This window comes from Girardinichthys multiradiatus, chromosome 13, assembly GCF_021462225.1.
Source record: "Girardinichthys multiradiatus isolate DD_20200921_A chromosome 13, DD_fGirMul_XY1, whole genome shotgun sequence".
NCBI classification, from domain to species: Eukaryota; Metazoa; Chordata; class Actinopteri; order Cyprinodontiformes; family Goodeidae; genus Girardinichthys; species Girardinichthys multiradiatus.
In genome coordinates, this window is record NC_061806.1 from 39,850,435 (window position 1) to 39,865,096 (window position 14,662).

The window sequence follows — 14,662 nt, forward strand, 5'->3', positions numbered from 1 at the left end:
TGTTTAAAAGCAATAGTTCACTTGCAAAAAGTACAATGTGAAAACAAACCGCACCAAACAAAAATAATAAATTCTGCTTTTGGTCCAGACCAAACAAGCGGACTAAAGGACTTTGTTGGTGTGAATACACCCTTACACAATACGAGCTCGATTTGTTCATTTTCATTCACAGTACTTAACAAAAACAAAAAGAGCACATGTGCACGTCCTATTCTGAATGACAACTGTGATCAACTCAGACAGATGTAATCTTCGCCTGACAGTTTGTACCATCACCGGTTCAGTCCAAATGCAAGTACAGTGACTCCAGAAGTGAAGACTAATTCAATGTCCAACTTCACACCCTGATATTTAAGAGTACTTGAATTTGGAGGATCAACATGTAAATGAATTCAACGTGATAGCAGAGCATTGGGTCTTCCCTTTGTTTGGGGTTACCTGCAGGGCTTCTCTAGTGTGTCGCAGCTCCGTCACTGTGTGGTAATAAGGCAAAAAATCAGAGAGCTGGCCCTCTGTGTCTAGAGGAGGAAGAGCTGCCAACATCTGCTTCAGCTGGCTAATCCTCTTCTCGTGTGCCTACAGCAGTAATAGAAAAAGAGATATACATCAGCCGTCATGACTGAAGACAGACACAAACAAGAAGACAAAAGGCTTCAGCAGCTTATATGTTTCTGTTATTGTTTGATCCTCAGGCAGGATTTGTAAACCTGTAACTGAAGAGTTCACCTTTTTGTGACTACGCTGTGCAGGTATTACCTGAGTGTCTCTGTGGCTTTCAGAGAAGCTCCTCCTCATCATGTCGGTCACTCGGAGAGCTTCCACCCGCAGCAGGTTTAGTATCATGGTGTAGGTCAGTCTGAACTGGGACTGGAGGATGGTAGGCTTTCCCTGACCCAGACAGAGACTATAATCAGGACAGATCTAAGAGGCGAGACTGTTTCTGAAACCACTGGACTTTCTGCATTAATCAGCTGCGTCCTGCTTATCTCCAGGCAAATACATCTACAGTTTATATTTATTTATCTATTTCTATTTTTGAAATCTATTTCTAGGATTAAATGGAAAAATGAGAATAAAAAATGTATTCTATAGGTAGTCTTCTCGAATGTGTCTTACCTTGAAACGACAAAGGCCTGCTAATCTCTACTTTGACAGCATGACTATTTAGAGATCAGCTCATTGGAATAACCCATACGTTTCGCCAAAGGACTCAGTAAATGTTTAAGAAGGAAAATCTTACATGAACCATGTACAGGAAATGACTTTGGAGCCAAGGTCCAAAAGACTGCAGACGTGGACAAGCAAAATGCCTTTTGGAAAAAAACTGTTCTAATCAGACAAAGTGAAGGTTGAGCAATCCGGCCTAAATTACAAGATTTAATGGAGCGGTATAACTGAAGCATTTAAACCAAAGTACACTGCAGCAAGCACGGTGGTGACAGGATCATGCTGTGGAGCTGTTCTGCTGCCAGTGGTACTGGAGGAAGACCACCTAAAAATTCTTTATCTTCACCTCAAACAAGCAGCAAGATGTCTGAGCCCAACTTAGACACACATTGATGTTCCAACAGGAAAACGATCCAAAAAGTAGATAAAACAGCAGATCCAGAAGCTTCTAGAAAGGCCTCAACAACAATCCTGTTGGAAAACTTGCTGACTGCATTTAAATAAATGAGTCTCTGCCAGAAAAGCAGCTAATTAAAATGACAATTATAAGAAGAGAGGTCAAACATCCAACCAAAATTATGACAAAAGCTTGTTAATGGCTACAGGATCTGGGTTGTCAAGCTGGAACCTGCTAAGCGACCTTTAACCCAATACTAGGAGATTTCATAGACTTCATACTTCGACAATCAAACTGATCTAACAATCTATTAATTCTGTTTTTAAAGCCTGTATGGAAAAACAACAGCTCAAATAAATCATTAAACCACCATATAAAGACAACATTTAGGCCCGTGAAGAGAGGAGAATAACCATTTCTATGTTTCTACAGAGCAAACAAAACTATCAGACACAGAAAAACCAAGATAACATGAAGACAAAATTAGTTGGAGAACAGGATGAAATCAGCTCCTTTCCAGGCTGGCAAGCAGATAACGGAGTTAAACCTTCCCACTCATCTCAGTAAGATGCTACATGAATAACTCGGTCTGCAAAAAACTTTGAATAACTGACGACTTGGATTTTTAAACATGGAGGGACTCACCATCATCATGGCGTGCAGATCAGCCATCTCATGAACGCCTGATTTACACAAAATGATCACTGTGCCCGTGGCGTCCAGGCCTCTCCGTCCTGCTCTGCCTGCCATCTGAATATATTCGCCTTGAAGTGCAGATCCAGGCACGGAAAAACAAATGAAAAATTCAGCTTTTTATCGAATGGCAGAGAAAACTGGGAGAGCTTCACACCTGGCAGCAGATTCCTGAAGCCGGTGCCGTCGTGCTTCCTGATGCTGTCGAACACCACGGTCCTGGCGGGCATGTTCACTCCCATCGCAAATGTCTCCGTGGCAAATAGCACCTGGGAAGAGGAAGGAGTTGAAAAGAGATTGCAGCACATAAAGCAATCACTTTATTAGAAAATCTGTTTAAGTTAAGAACAAAAGGTGACCCACCTTTACGAGACCTCGGGAGAAAAGCATCTCGATGACCTCTTTCAGGATCGGCAGGATCCCGCTGTGATGGACGGCGATGCCTCTCTTCAGAAGGTCCCGCATGAGCAAGATCTACACAAGCAGGACCATATAACTCTCGATATACTCTGATACAGTATAGAAGAACAAGGCAAGACAAGGTTTCTGTAGAATTTAGATCTGGGGACTGAGATGGTCATTAAAGAAAGTTGATTTTATATCTGTTGAGACATTTCTTTGTTAATTTGGGCATATGTTTCAGATCACTAAGTCATTTTCATTTTACTGGCAGAGTCCATCAGATCATTTAAAATCTGGTGGCATTTTAAAGAGTTAATAATTCTATGGACTGCAACAGGGTTACCAGACTGATGAAAAAGAGGCCCACAGCATCACAGAAACTCCACCATACTTTAAAGTAGGCATGAGGTGCCTTTCCATATATTTATCCTTTTTTTCATTTGAGACTCATCTGGTGTGTTTATTATAATTAAATTAGAGTATCATCAAAAAATAATTTCAGATTTATTACAGATTTATTAAAAATGGTAAATGGACAGAATTTATATAGCACTTTTCTAGTCATACTGACCACTGAAAGTGCTTTACACTATAGCCACAGTCACTCACTAATGCGCACAAATTCATAGACCTCTATGCAGACAGGGAGGCAACTTGGGTTTAAGTACCTTGCCTCCACGTGTGACAAGGTTAAACTGGAGTTAAACTGACAACCTTCCAATTGCAGAGGACTACTCTGCCCACTGAGCTACAGTCAATGACAGGAAAGTTTATTCCTGGTCATTTTGGCTATCATGGCTTAAAATTCAGAAATGTCGGTGTATGTCCATGTAGTGTACAGGATGTGGACAGAAATGTCGGTGTATGTCCATGTAGTGTACAGGATGTGGACTCAATTCTTGGTTAGGCCTCCTTTTGTATGAATCAAGGCATTAGTGATGGCGTGGCAGGGAGGCGATCCGGTGTGGCTCTGCTGAGGTGTTAAAGAAGCCCAGGTTGCTTTCATAGCGGCCTATACTGGCTACCAGAGAGAGGATTAACCTCACACATTCAAGCCAGGCATGAATTTGTAAAACAGTCAATTTGATCAGAACTCAAACTCTAATCTAACTCCTGGTTAAATCCATCTGAAGTTTATATTTATTTGTTTTGTCTACTTTTGTATTTTTTTTATCTATTTCCGGGATGGAACGGAAAAAATTGGTGCAAAAGTTCAACTTTATGTTGGATTATCTCTCATACAGACAGGGTTTAAAAACAATCTCCTATTAAACTCTTGGACAACCGAAAGTATGGAAATCCAGCCTGGATTGGTTAAAAAAAGAGGATTAACCTCAGCCTGTCTGCATTGGTGTGTCCAGATCTTAGTTCATGCCTTGGAAATCTCCCCCAAACTCTTGAAGGGCCTTTTTCTACTGCACTTTTTCCTTCCACTAAACATTTTACTAAATACATTTAGATAAAGCCTCTTTCACAATGACCAGTTGTGTCTTACACTCTTTCTGTATTAAATATAATTTTTTATTGATCTCTTGTAATATTCTAATTATCTGAGCAAATTAATTCTTTTTTTTCATTAACTGTAAACCTTAATCAAAAATAACAGAAATAAACCCAAAAAATTGCAATACATCTCTCTGTGAATTTATACCCTTAAATATATAAACTTTTCTACGGTATACAAAATTATTGTGGGAGTAGAGTTACAGAAAGAAGCGAACGCAGGAGGTACCCCTCAAACACATAACAGCCGCAGCCGCTTACCTGCGGCAGCTGCCGGTCTCCTCCTCGCAGGCGACTGAGGCTCTTCTGGAAGAAGGAGTGGATTTCTGCCTTCTCTATGGAGGTCGTGAGGTCCATGGACTCCAGCGAGCGGGCGTTTTCATCGCATCGTGTCCGAGAGAAGGTGAAGGCCACCACAGGGGTCTGCTGCCGCTGGGACAGGAAGTGTAGCAGGGTGAGCCACACCGCTCGGTCCTGGACGGAAACAACCAGGGGAAATGTGAATACGGGCAGTGTGATGATGACTGGAATCAAGAGGTGACAGAGGATGATCACCTGGCTGGCTGTGGTGTTCTGAGGTGTGCTCTTTGTGCCGAATGATTGAGCATGTTTGCTGGTCCGCTCCTTCTTTGTATCAACAGCTGTGTAGAAGCTGAACAGAGAAAGCGGATTTATTTACCGAGACAAAGTTAAGCAGCAGGTGAAGAACAAACACTGGAGAGAGCCTTACCCTTTAGTGAGAAAGTTTCCTGTAGCGTCCACCAGCAGGAACATCTCCTTCTGAGTCTTTGTGCTGTTTCCAGTGTACAGATAATGCTCCAAAGGTACGGGGCGCTTCATTGTACTGATCACATAAATATGCTTCTTCTTAATACGACTGGTGACCAAGAACCCAAACAATCCAGGTTAGGAGTTTCAGAAAATATATACAACCTCCAACTTCCCATTTAGTTTTGAAAAGTTACCCGATCCACTCGCTGAACTCCAAAGCATTCGGCACTGTGGCGCTAAGCAGAATAATGCTGACGTGATCCGGAAGCATGATCAGGACCTCCTCCCACACCACCCCTCTCTGAGGAACACACACAGAAGAGTTATTCTCAAAGGGAAAACACAGGGAAGAAAGTATGCAAGAAGATTTCCTGACCTCAGCATCATTAATGTAGTGGACCTCATCGAAGATCACCCACTCCAAGTCTCTGATGACCTCTGAGCCGTTGTACAGCATCGACCTCAGAGAAAGCAGCAAAAGACGTTAATGTAAAAATTTTATGTATCATTATTAAACTAAAATATTCAACATGAAGATAGAAATTTTACCTGAGGATCTCTGTAGTCATGATGAGACAGGAAGACTCAGGACTGAGCTGGACATCTCCTGTCAGGAGTCCAACGTCGCCAAAAGTGTTTTTAAAATCTCTGAATTTCTGATTGGACAGAGCTTTGATGGGAGACGTGTAGATGGTCCTACAAAAACACAGAGGTCCATAATTTACATTTTTCATACATCAGCGAATCATATTTCAGAAACTATGCAGATATTCTAGATTATTTGGGAAAATCCCCTCGAAGGCCAGCAGGTTAGCTGTAAATAGATAAAGTGAATAAAACAGCTTCAAATGTAATCATTACTTGAATTAATTTAATTAATAAATTATACATTCTTTGGAAAAGAGAGAGACAAGTGAACAAAATAAACCTCCAATTAACTTCAATAATAAAATAAGAATTTCTGAATCTATATAAAAATATGCCAAGTAGTAGCAGTTGTGATACTGGTATTAGTATCAGCAGCAGTGCTAGTAATATAAGTTGGATTACTATTATTAGTGTTAGTAGCATTAGTAGTTTGGATATTCAAAGGTAGTATTGGTTCTTTAACAAGTACATCGTAGGAATTAGTGGAAGTAGTAACAGTAAATATTATATTAATATTATTATTATTACTATTATAGTAGTATTTGTTCTTGTAATACTAGTAATAGTACCATTACTAGTTGCTTTGGCAGCATTTGTACAAGTACTAAATTTATTTATTATATTATTACAAATTTATTATTTGTGGTAGTATAATTTATAATGATAGCACTAGAAAAACTGGTATAAGCTGTAATAGTAGTAGTGGTAGTACTGACATAGGTAGTATTAATATTAGCATTAGTAATAGTTGTATTAGATTTATTGTAATTATTTTAGTAAACGTAATAACACTAGTTGCAATAATATTAGTAGTATAACAGTATTATAAATGCTATTAATAATATCAACATGAAAATTAGTAATATTTATATATTATTATTATATTTATTTTTATATATTATATAGTATTAGTACTAATGCAAAGTTGTATTAATAGTAGTACTGGCAGTACAAGCAATATTAGCATTTGATTTGTAGTAGTAGTAGTAAAATTAGTAATAGCGGTGGTAGCAATTGTATAATTAGTTTTCTAAGTATTATAATCATACTAATGATTATAATATGATTATAAAGGTTGTATTAGGGTATTAGTAGTATTAGCATTCAGAGTTCTTAACAAAATAATGTATTTATTTAATTATTAGAAACAATATCTTTTTTAACTACTGTTTTTAAGAAATGACGCACCAACACTGACAGGATTAGCAAAGATGAAGAATTCAACCCACTAAAACCTTTACTCCCATTTTGATCATGTTTTGTTTCAGCGCCACCTAGTGGTAGAGTTAAAAGCGCTTCGTTGGAACCAATCTAACATCATTCTCCTAAAGATGTTCTTAAAGCCAAAGTCTTCAGTGCCATGAGATCTATGGTTCATGGAAATGATGGGTTTTTAAATACGTTTGTTAATAACTTAGTAGTTTGGTACCCTCATAAATGTCTGCAAAACGTATGACTACTGGGCAAACAAGTGAGAAAATTATATATACAGATAAAAGTGCAGCAGAATTTGTTTTCCATTTCATCTGATGTTGATAACATGCAATGCAGTCTCGTAAGCTTCCAACATGAGCAGTTTTATTTCATTTCTTCCACTACTCTGTCAAATTAGGAGGTTTAAGCACTAAAACGGATTTCTTTTTATTTCTTCAGTTAATTTATGCGTAAATATAACTTTCAGCTTGTACTTGTGGAATTTGGGATTTATAAATGTACAAATGTTGCAGATAGTTTTCTCTGCACACGGCCTTTTGTAACATTGTTTGTACCGTTATTAAATCAATACGCCTGTAAAATCCCATCCATTATATCTCATATGTTCCTATTTTCACTTTAGGAGGGAGGCAGTAATTAATTTGCACCACCAGTTCCACACCTTGTCATGTGTTTCTGGGAAAGAGCGATGGCGTACTCGGCCACCACCGTTTTGCCGGCCGACGTGTGAGCGGCTACAAACACGGAGTCGTGGGCCTCCAGCCTCAGCACAGCGTGTTTCTGGAAAGTATCCAACTCAAAGGGCCACTGAAGCGGAGGAAAGCAGAGAGTCAGACACCGGTGGCAGATCGCCCAATGGTGATCCATCACATTAATTAAGAACTGGATCACAAAATGCTGGAGTCATCACCTTGAACGCTGGGTTTGGGATGCGTTTGTAGAAATCTTCGCAGGGTGACGATATATCCACAGGGATGGCCCATTTCTTTTTTTCCTCCAGGTTCTTTTTCGGTTTTGACTTCCCTTCTTTTCCTGCCTCCTTGGGGGAAGGGGAAGACTCCACATCCTGAAGACAGACATTTAGGTCATTAAAAACGTCTATTTTGAAGGGATTAATTACAGTGTGAAAGAGTCATATTATCTCATATTTTCTTTACCAGGATGATGTAATGCATTAAACGCTAGTGGGAAAAAACCATTGAGACAGTTAAGCTGCGTTCACACAACAGGTCTTGATGCTCAATTCCAATTTTTTTGCTGAAATCTGTTTGTTTTTTTTCACGACTTTTAAACTGCGACCGCCATCTGACTTCAATCTGGACGGTTCCGGACCCTAAAGCAACCCGCATGCACTGAAGGAGAGCACAGAGTACTAGGTAGAACTAGGTTAGAATCTACTTTAGGTGCTACCACATTATGCTACAAATAGGATCAGTAGTAGTAAGACTAGTAGTAGTAGCAGTAAGGTTAACAGTAGTATTAGCATTAGTAGTGCTAGAGTTAAAAGTTTGATTTGTATTAATTAGTATTAATAGTAATATTTGTAGGTTTAATAAAGGTTCCACTCTAAGTACTATTAACATACTATTAAATCATACCACTATTATAGTTAGTAGTAGTAAGTAAAATTAGTATTACTAAAAATAGTAGAATAAGTATTAAAACTATAAGTACTACTAGAATAGGTATGAGTAGTATTAAAAGTTGTATCAGTGGTAGTTATTAAATTATTAAAAGTATTGCTAATATTGGTAGAAGTAGTAGTATTACCACACGTTAGAATTAGTAGTAGTACTAATACTGGTGGTAGAAGGTGTATTAATAATTTGAATGTTAATTTTATAAAATAAATTCATATGGGAGTGGTGGCCTAGTGGTTAGAGAGCAGGACATTTGTGTCCTGAATAGGCCACAAGTCCCCTAGTTCGAATCCCACAGCCTGCCACTCTGGGTCCCTGAGCAAGACCTTTATCCCCTGAATGCTCCCCAGGCGCCACACAGTGGCAGTCCACTGCTCCCTAAGGGATGGGTTAAATGCAGAGACCAATAAAGTCTAAATTATTATTATTATTATTATAATGCTCCATCTTCTAGTAGGAGCAGTAATAGTAGTAGTAATAAGAGGTTGGGGAAAAGCACAATTAAATGTAATATGCCCAGATTTTCTAGGCTAGTTTTAGTAGTAGTAACATTAGAAGTAGTGTTACATTTAAATATACCTTGATGCCCAGGTCTTCCAGACTGTTAGTCCTGGGTAGTTTGATGGCCTCTTCTCCTGCTTTGCCGTCCTCCTTCTCCTCTGCTTCAGGCTGCAGATCAGGAATGTCTTCCAGCGTGGACAGCAGAGACATGAGGTTCACCTCTGGCTTTGTTATTTTGGCATCTTCACAGAACAAATACAAGAAGCAGAAACTGGTGAAAAAAATGATCTCTTAAAGTATTAAAAGTACATTTATTTTTTGCTAAAATGTCTGGAACCGAACCTTTGTCAGTAAAATCCATTCCAGCTTTGAGTCCAGGTGGGACTTTTAGTAAATCTAAGGAAAAGAATAACATGAAATAATAACTGACATTTGTGGTGGTAACTTCCAAGCTGTTAATTTCAAGACACACAAAAAAAAACACCATTCTCAAAGTCCATTTCCTCTTCCTGCTCAGATCTTGTCTTAATTTGGTCCAGAGTGAGTTCCTCTATTCCTCCTGTGAAAAATCAACAATCAAACATTGGTTCATTGCTTTAAACAGAACTGTGCAAAAATCATCTTTAATTCCTTAATATTGTGCTTCAAACGATCCAGACCTTCTAGAAATATTTAAACTGGCCTCAACCAGCAGTTCTTCAGGCTTTATTTTATGCTGTTTCTTTGACCCTAAATATTTAACCTTTTCCAGATTGTGATGTCTTAATTTGAATCCATCTGTAGGATTAGTTGGTTGTAAATGCTTCTTTGGTTTAGCAGGACATATTTAGCCCAACTTAAATAGCTACATCTTAGTAGTTTACCTTTCTGTTCAAAAGTCTTGTTTATCCCTAATTTCTTTATATTTTTCTTTTATTTTCTTCAGTTTACAGACTTTTTAAAGTTCTTTCAAAGTTTTTCTTTGGAATATTGTTGCTTTTTTTCCATTGGAAATGTTTGACCACCAGATTAAAAGAAATTTATGACTATTAGGACAGAAGTATAAAAACATTTGAGAAGAATTTAAAACCTCTGGACAATACCGCCCAAAAATTAAAGCAGAGCATGCTCTGAAACAATGTATCTCACCAGGAAGGAAAGGGTAGTTAGTATTGCTTCCCCGAAGGCTTTCTGAAGGAGGTCCAGGCTGACGCTGCAGTGACAGCGAGTTTTTGGCAGACAGACCAGAGTTTTCTAGTAAAACCTAGGAAGAAATTAGCGGGGTTGAAAATGGAGTGGGTATGTGTTGATGCAGCAGTTTTAGACAAAATTTCAGATTAATCAGCAACATTTCTGGAGATCCGCTGCAGAGATTGAGTTGTTTAGCGGTTTAAAGGAGGTAAACAGAGGGGGTGTTACCTCTGTGAAGTCCAGCAGCATCCCTGTGGTTGGATCTCTGACGACTGAGAGCCCAGAGTGAAGGGGAGATGGGGTGCAGCTGAGCAAAGAGTCGACATTAACCTTCCTTTCACTCACTCTGGAGAGAATAACATCGCAAATATCACATCTTCTTCAAGATGTCATTAATTTACTATGGTAGTGATCATATAATCTGATCGTAATTCTTTTCTTTGTTTAATCATAGGTCTTCTGTGTACTTAATGGTCTTTCAACAACGAGAATAAGATTAGAAACAGTCTGATATACTTGAGAAACTTCTGAAAGGCAAAGTCTATGTCATGAATGGGCAGCCAGGCTGGGTCCCGTAAGAAACGTTTCTCCACTTCTCTCTCCAGGCTCAGGCTGGTGGGAGGAAGACCATGTGGAAGCTGTGGAGGAAGTGAAAAGATCAGAAATTCTGGCCCTTTTTCCCCAGTTATTAGTCAATAAAAATGCATCTGGAGGAGAGAAGAGGGACAAAAATCGCAAAATGCAACAGATGCCAAACACAAGAGCCATATTTAATGGATGTTTATTTAAAATGATAATAGTAGGAAAAAAATAAAGTCAAATTAATATTTTTAAAGGAGCCCCATTGCCCATATTCAAATGAACTTCTATAGTGCTGTGAAACTGTTTTTGCTCCCTTACAGATTTCTTCTGTTTTTCCTTTTTTTACACAAATCTCTGTGATTGGATTAGATAACCAGAGTAAATACAAAATACAGCTGTGATGATTAAATTAATTAAGGTAAAAATCTACCGAAACCAACCTGGCCTCATGTGAAACTGTAATTCCCCCATAAACCTAATACATGATTGGACCACTGTTGGAGACAACAACTCCGGTCAAGCGTTTTTGATAACTGGTAGTAAGTCTTTTACAGTCTAATGGAGAAATTCTGGTCCACTCTTTCTTAAAGAATCGTTTTAATTCAGCCACACTGGAGGGTTAATGTTCATGCCACCGAATCTCAACCAGGTTTAGGTCTTTGGCCAATCGGAAACCTTCTTTTTAGCTATTCACAGGTAGACTTTCTGCTACGTTTTGCATCATCTTCCTGCAGCATAACCCAAGTACACTCGAGCTTAAGGTCACAAACTGATGGATTGACATTCTCTTTCAAGATTTATGGGTAGAGAGAAGGAGTCATGGTTGATTATGGCATCCCAATCACAATATCACATACTTGAGAGTCGGTGTCTTTTCTTGTCGCTCCACAGAATATTTTCCAAAATGTTTTGGAGATCAACAAGATGTATATTTTAACAAATGTGAGGACATTTGCGTTCTTTATGGTCAGCAGTGGTTTTGGCCTCTAAACTCTCCCTTTGATGTGTTTTTTTGCCCAGTCTTTTTCTTACTGTCGAATTATGAATAACAATAATTGAGACAAGTGCAGCCTGCAGTGCTTTAGATGTTGGTTCTGGTTTTTGTGAGCTCCTGGATGAGTTGTGGATGTGCTCCTGGGTAGGTTGACAACTGTTCCATGTTTTTCCATTTGTGGATTATGGCTCTCACTGCGCTGAAGCTGTTTGTAATGACTTTGTAACCCGTTTGCAGGAGGCTAGGTGTCAGTGACTTTGTTTCTCCTCTGTTCATGAATTTCTTTTGATCAGAGCATATTGTGTTGCCTTTTTAACCATTTAGCCTACTTCATGTTGTCAGACGGGTTCAATATATATTTTTTGGCTTTGACCAGTTATGTAGGTCATCCATATTTAAATCCGTGACTGTCCCACTCAACAGAAAGGGTTTTTATTTTTGTATTTTTCCTTTCCTTTCTCCCCTTCTACCATGTTTCTGCACATTTAAATCATGTTTAGGTTAGATTATCTGTTTGCCTTCCACACAGGATCAAAATGTGACATCCAGCTCAACAACTAAGCAGCAGCCAGAAAAAATGCTTGAATGTATTTTATGTGAATTTGTATCAACAGGTTATACAGGTCCTTCTCAAACAATTAGCATATTGTGATAAAGTTCATTATTTTCCATAATGTAATGATGAAAATTTAACATTCATATATTTTAGATTCATTGCACACTAACTGAAATATTTCAGGTCTTTTATTGTCTTAATACGGATGATTTTGGCATACAGCTCATGAAAACCCAAAATTCCTATCTCACAAAATTAGCATATTTCATCCGACCAATAAAAGAAAAGTGTTTTTAATACTAAAAACGTCAACCTTCAAATAATCATGTACAGTTATGCACTCAATACTTGGTCGGGAATCCTTTGGCAGAAATGACTGCTTCAATGCGGCGTGGCATGGAGGCAATCAGCCTGTGGCACTGCTGAGGTCTTATGGAGGCCCAGGATGCTTCGATAGCGGCCTTTAGCTCATCCAGAGTGTTGGGTCTTGAGTCTCTCAACGTTCTCTTCACAATATCCCACAGATTCTCTATGGGGTTCAGGTCAGGAGAGTTGGCAGGCCAATTGAGCACAGTGATACCATGGTCAGTAAACCATTTACCTGTGAGTAGGTACCAGGTCGTGCTGAAAAATGAAATCTTCATCTCCATAAAGCTTTTCAGCAGATGGAAGCATGAAGTGCTCCAAAATCTCCTGATAGCTAGCTGCATTGACCCTGCCCTTGATAAAACACAGTGGACCAACACCAGCAGCTGACACGGCACCCCAGACCATCACTGACTGTGGGTTCTTGACACTGGACTTCTGGCATTTTGGCATTTCCTTCTCCCCAGTCTTCCTCCAGACTCTGGCACCTTGATTTCCAAATGACATGCAGAATTTGCTTTCATCCGAAAAAAGTACTTTGGACCACTGAGCAACAGTCCAGTGCTGCTTCTCTGTAGCCCAGGTCAGGCGCTTCTGCCGCTGTTTCTGGTTCAAAAGTGGCTTGACCTGGGGAATGCGGCACCTGTAGCCCATTTCCTGCACACGCCTGTGCACGGTGGCTCTGGATGTTTCTACTCCAGACTCAGTCCACTGCTTCCGCAGGTCCCCCAAGGTCTGGAATCGGCCTTTCTCCACAATCTTCCTCAGGGTCCGGTCACCTCTTCTCGTTGTGCAGCGTTTTCTGCCACACTTTTTCCTTCCCACAGACTTCCCACTGAGGTACCTTGATACAGCACTCTGGGAACAGCCTATTCGTTCAGAAATGTCTTTCTGTGTCTTACCCTCTTGCTTGAGGGTGTCAATAGTGTCCTTCTGGACAGCAGTCAGGTCGGCAGTCTTACCCATGATTGGGGTTTTGAGTGATGAACCAGGCTGGGAGTTTTAAAGGCCTCAGGAATCTTTTGCAGGTGTTTAGAGTTAACTCGTTGATTCAGATGATTAGGTTCATAGCTCGTTTAGAGACCCTTTTAATGATATGCTAATTTTGTGAGATAGGAATGTTGGGTTTTCATGAGCTGTATGCCAAAATCATCCGTATTAAGACAATAAAAGACCTGAAATATTTCAGTTAGTGTGCAATGAATCTAAAATATATGAATGTTAAATTTTCATCATTACATTATGGAAAATAATTAACTTTATCACAATATGCTATTATTTTGAGAAGGACCTGTATTGTGTTATGCATGTTTCCCTTTTTTCCCTCTTTTCTGACATAGGTGGGGTGATATTTTGTTGTTATGGGTCATTTACGAAAATTCCATTTAAAATATTTGAAAAGAAAAGAAAATATTGAGTCAGATGTGTCACATTTTGTGAGATTTCACCGTTTTTATGATTTTAAACAGTAAACCTGCTACTGACCGTGCTCTGGGGGGGCAAAGGCTGGCCAGGAAGCGGGTGTGTGATGAGCTCAAACCGGCCTGAGCATCCCATCTCCAGCAGGGACAGTGGCAGGTCCATGGGGCCCAAAGGGGGGACATCTGCACACAAAACACCACGAAGGGCCTCAATGGACACATAAACCACACTACAGACAGTAGACAAGCTAAATACACACATGTAAGTAAGTTGTAAGGAGTTAGTTAGAAAGACAGGTCTATTGGACATTACTGCTAAATAATATCGACTCATGTAATAGGCAACACGCACCAAGCAAATACTAAACAGACCCTACTGCAGTCATTAGATCAGTAAAGTTAATTCTGCATATAATGATCTGAAGCAGTGATTTAACTGAAAGCTACGCATGCCAGCGAACTAAAACACATTCTGGTCGTTTAACAACACTTAAAGCATTTGCCTAAATCCATCTAAGACGCAACGTACGTATTCTTTCCATGGTCTTTCATCTACAGACTGAAACTTTCCACCATGTAAGCTCTGTCCTGCTCGGCTGTTGATGCGGAAGTTCCCCGAAACCACAAAGCGGAAGT

At 39.3% G+C, this 14,662-nt stretch overlaps 1 protein-coding gene across 1 annotated transcript in view; it reads right to left on the reverse strand.

Moving 5' to 3' along the window:
- skiv2l (SKI2 homolog, superkiller viralicidic activity 2-like) overlaps positions 1 to 14,651 on the reverse strand; it is a 33,827-nt gene extending 19,176 nt beyond the window's left edge. The window contains exons 1-21 of the mRNA XM_047383759.1: positions 14,556 to 14,651; positions 14,091 to 14,209; positions 10,624 to 10,745; positions 10,336 to 10,453; positions 10,066 to 10,180; positions 9,422 to 9,496; positions 9,280 to 9,333; positions 9,016 to 9,179; positions 7,707 to 7,862; positions 7,458 to 7,603; positions 5,483 to 5,629; positions 5,310 to 5,394; positions 5,128 to 5,234; positions 4,893 to 5,039; positions 4,718 to 4,814; positions 4,424 to 4,636; positions 2,621 to 2,731; positions 2,415 to 2,526; positions 2,210 to 2,328; positions 757 to 888; positions 439 to 576 (exon numbers count right to left, since the gene is read on the reverse strand). Coding sequence (XP_047239715.1) covers positions 439 to 576; positions 757 to 888; positions 2,210 to 2,328; positions 2,415 to 2,526; positions 2,621 to 2,731; positions 4,424 to 4,636; positions 4,718 to 4,814; positions 4,893 to 5,039; positions 5,128 to 5,234; positions 5,310 to 5,394; positions 5,483 to 5,629; positions 7,458 to 7,603; positions 7,707 to 7,862; positions 9,016 to 9,179; positions 9,280 to 9,333; positions 9,422 to 9,496; positions 10,066 to 10,180; positions 10,336 to 10,453; positions 10,624 to 10,745; positions 14,091 to 14,209; positions 14,556 to 14,568 — 2,490 coding nt within the window. The 5' untranslated portion in view covers positions 14,569 to 14,651. The remainder of the gene's footprint in view (positions 1 to 438; positions 577 to 756; positions 889 to 2,209; positions 2,329 to 2,414; positions 2,527 to 2,620; positions 2,732 to 4,423; positions 4,637 to 4,717; positions 4,815 to 4,892; positions 5,040 to 5,127; positions 5,235 to 5,309; positions 5,395 to 5,482; positions 5,630 to 7,457; positions 7,604 to 7,706; positions 7,863 to 9,015; positions 9,180 to 9,279; positions 9,334 to 9,421; positions 9,497 to 10,065; positions 10,181 to 10,335; positions 10,454 to 10,623; positions 10,746 to 14,090; positions 14,210 to 14,555) is intronic.
- Positions 14,652 to 14,662: the final 11 nt, after the last annotated feature.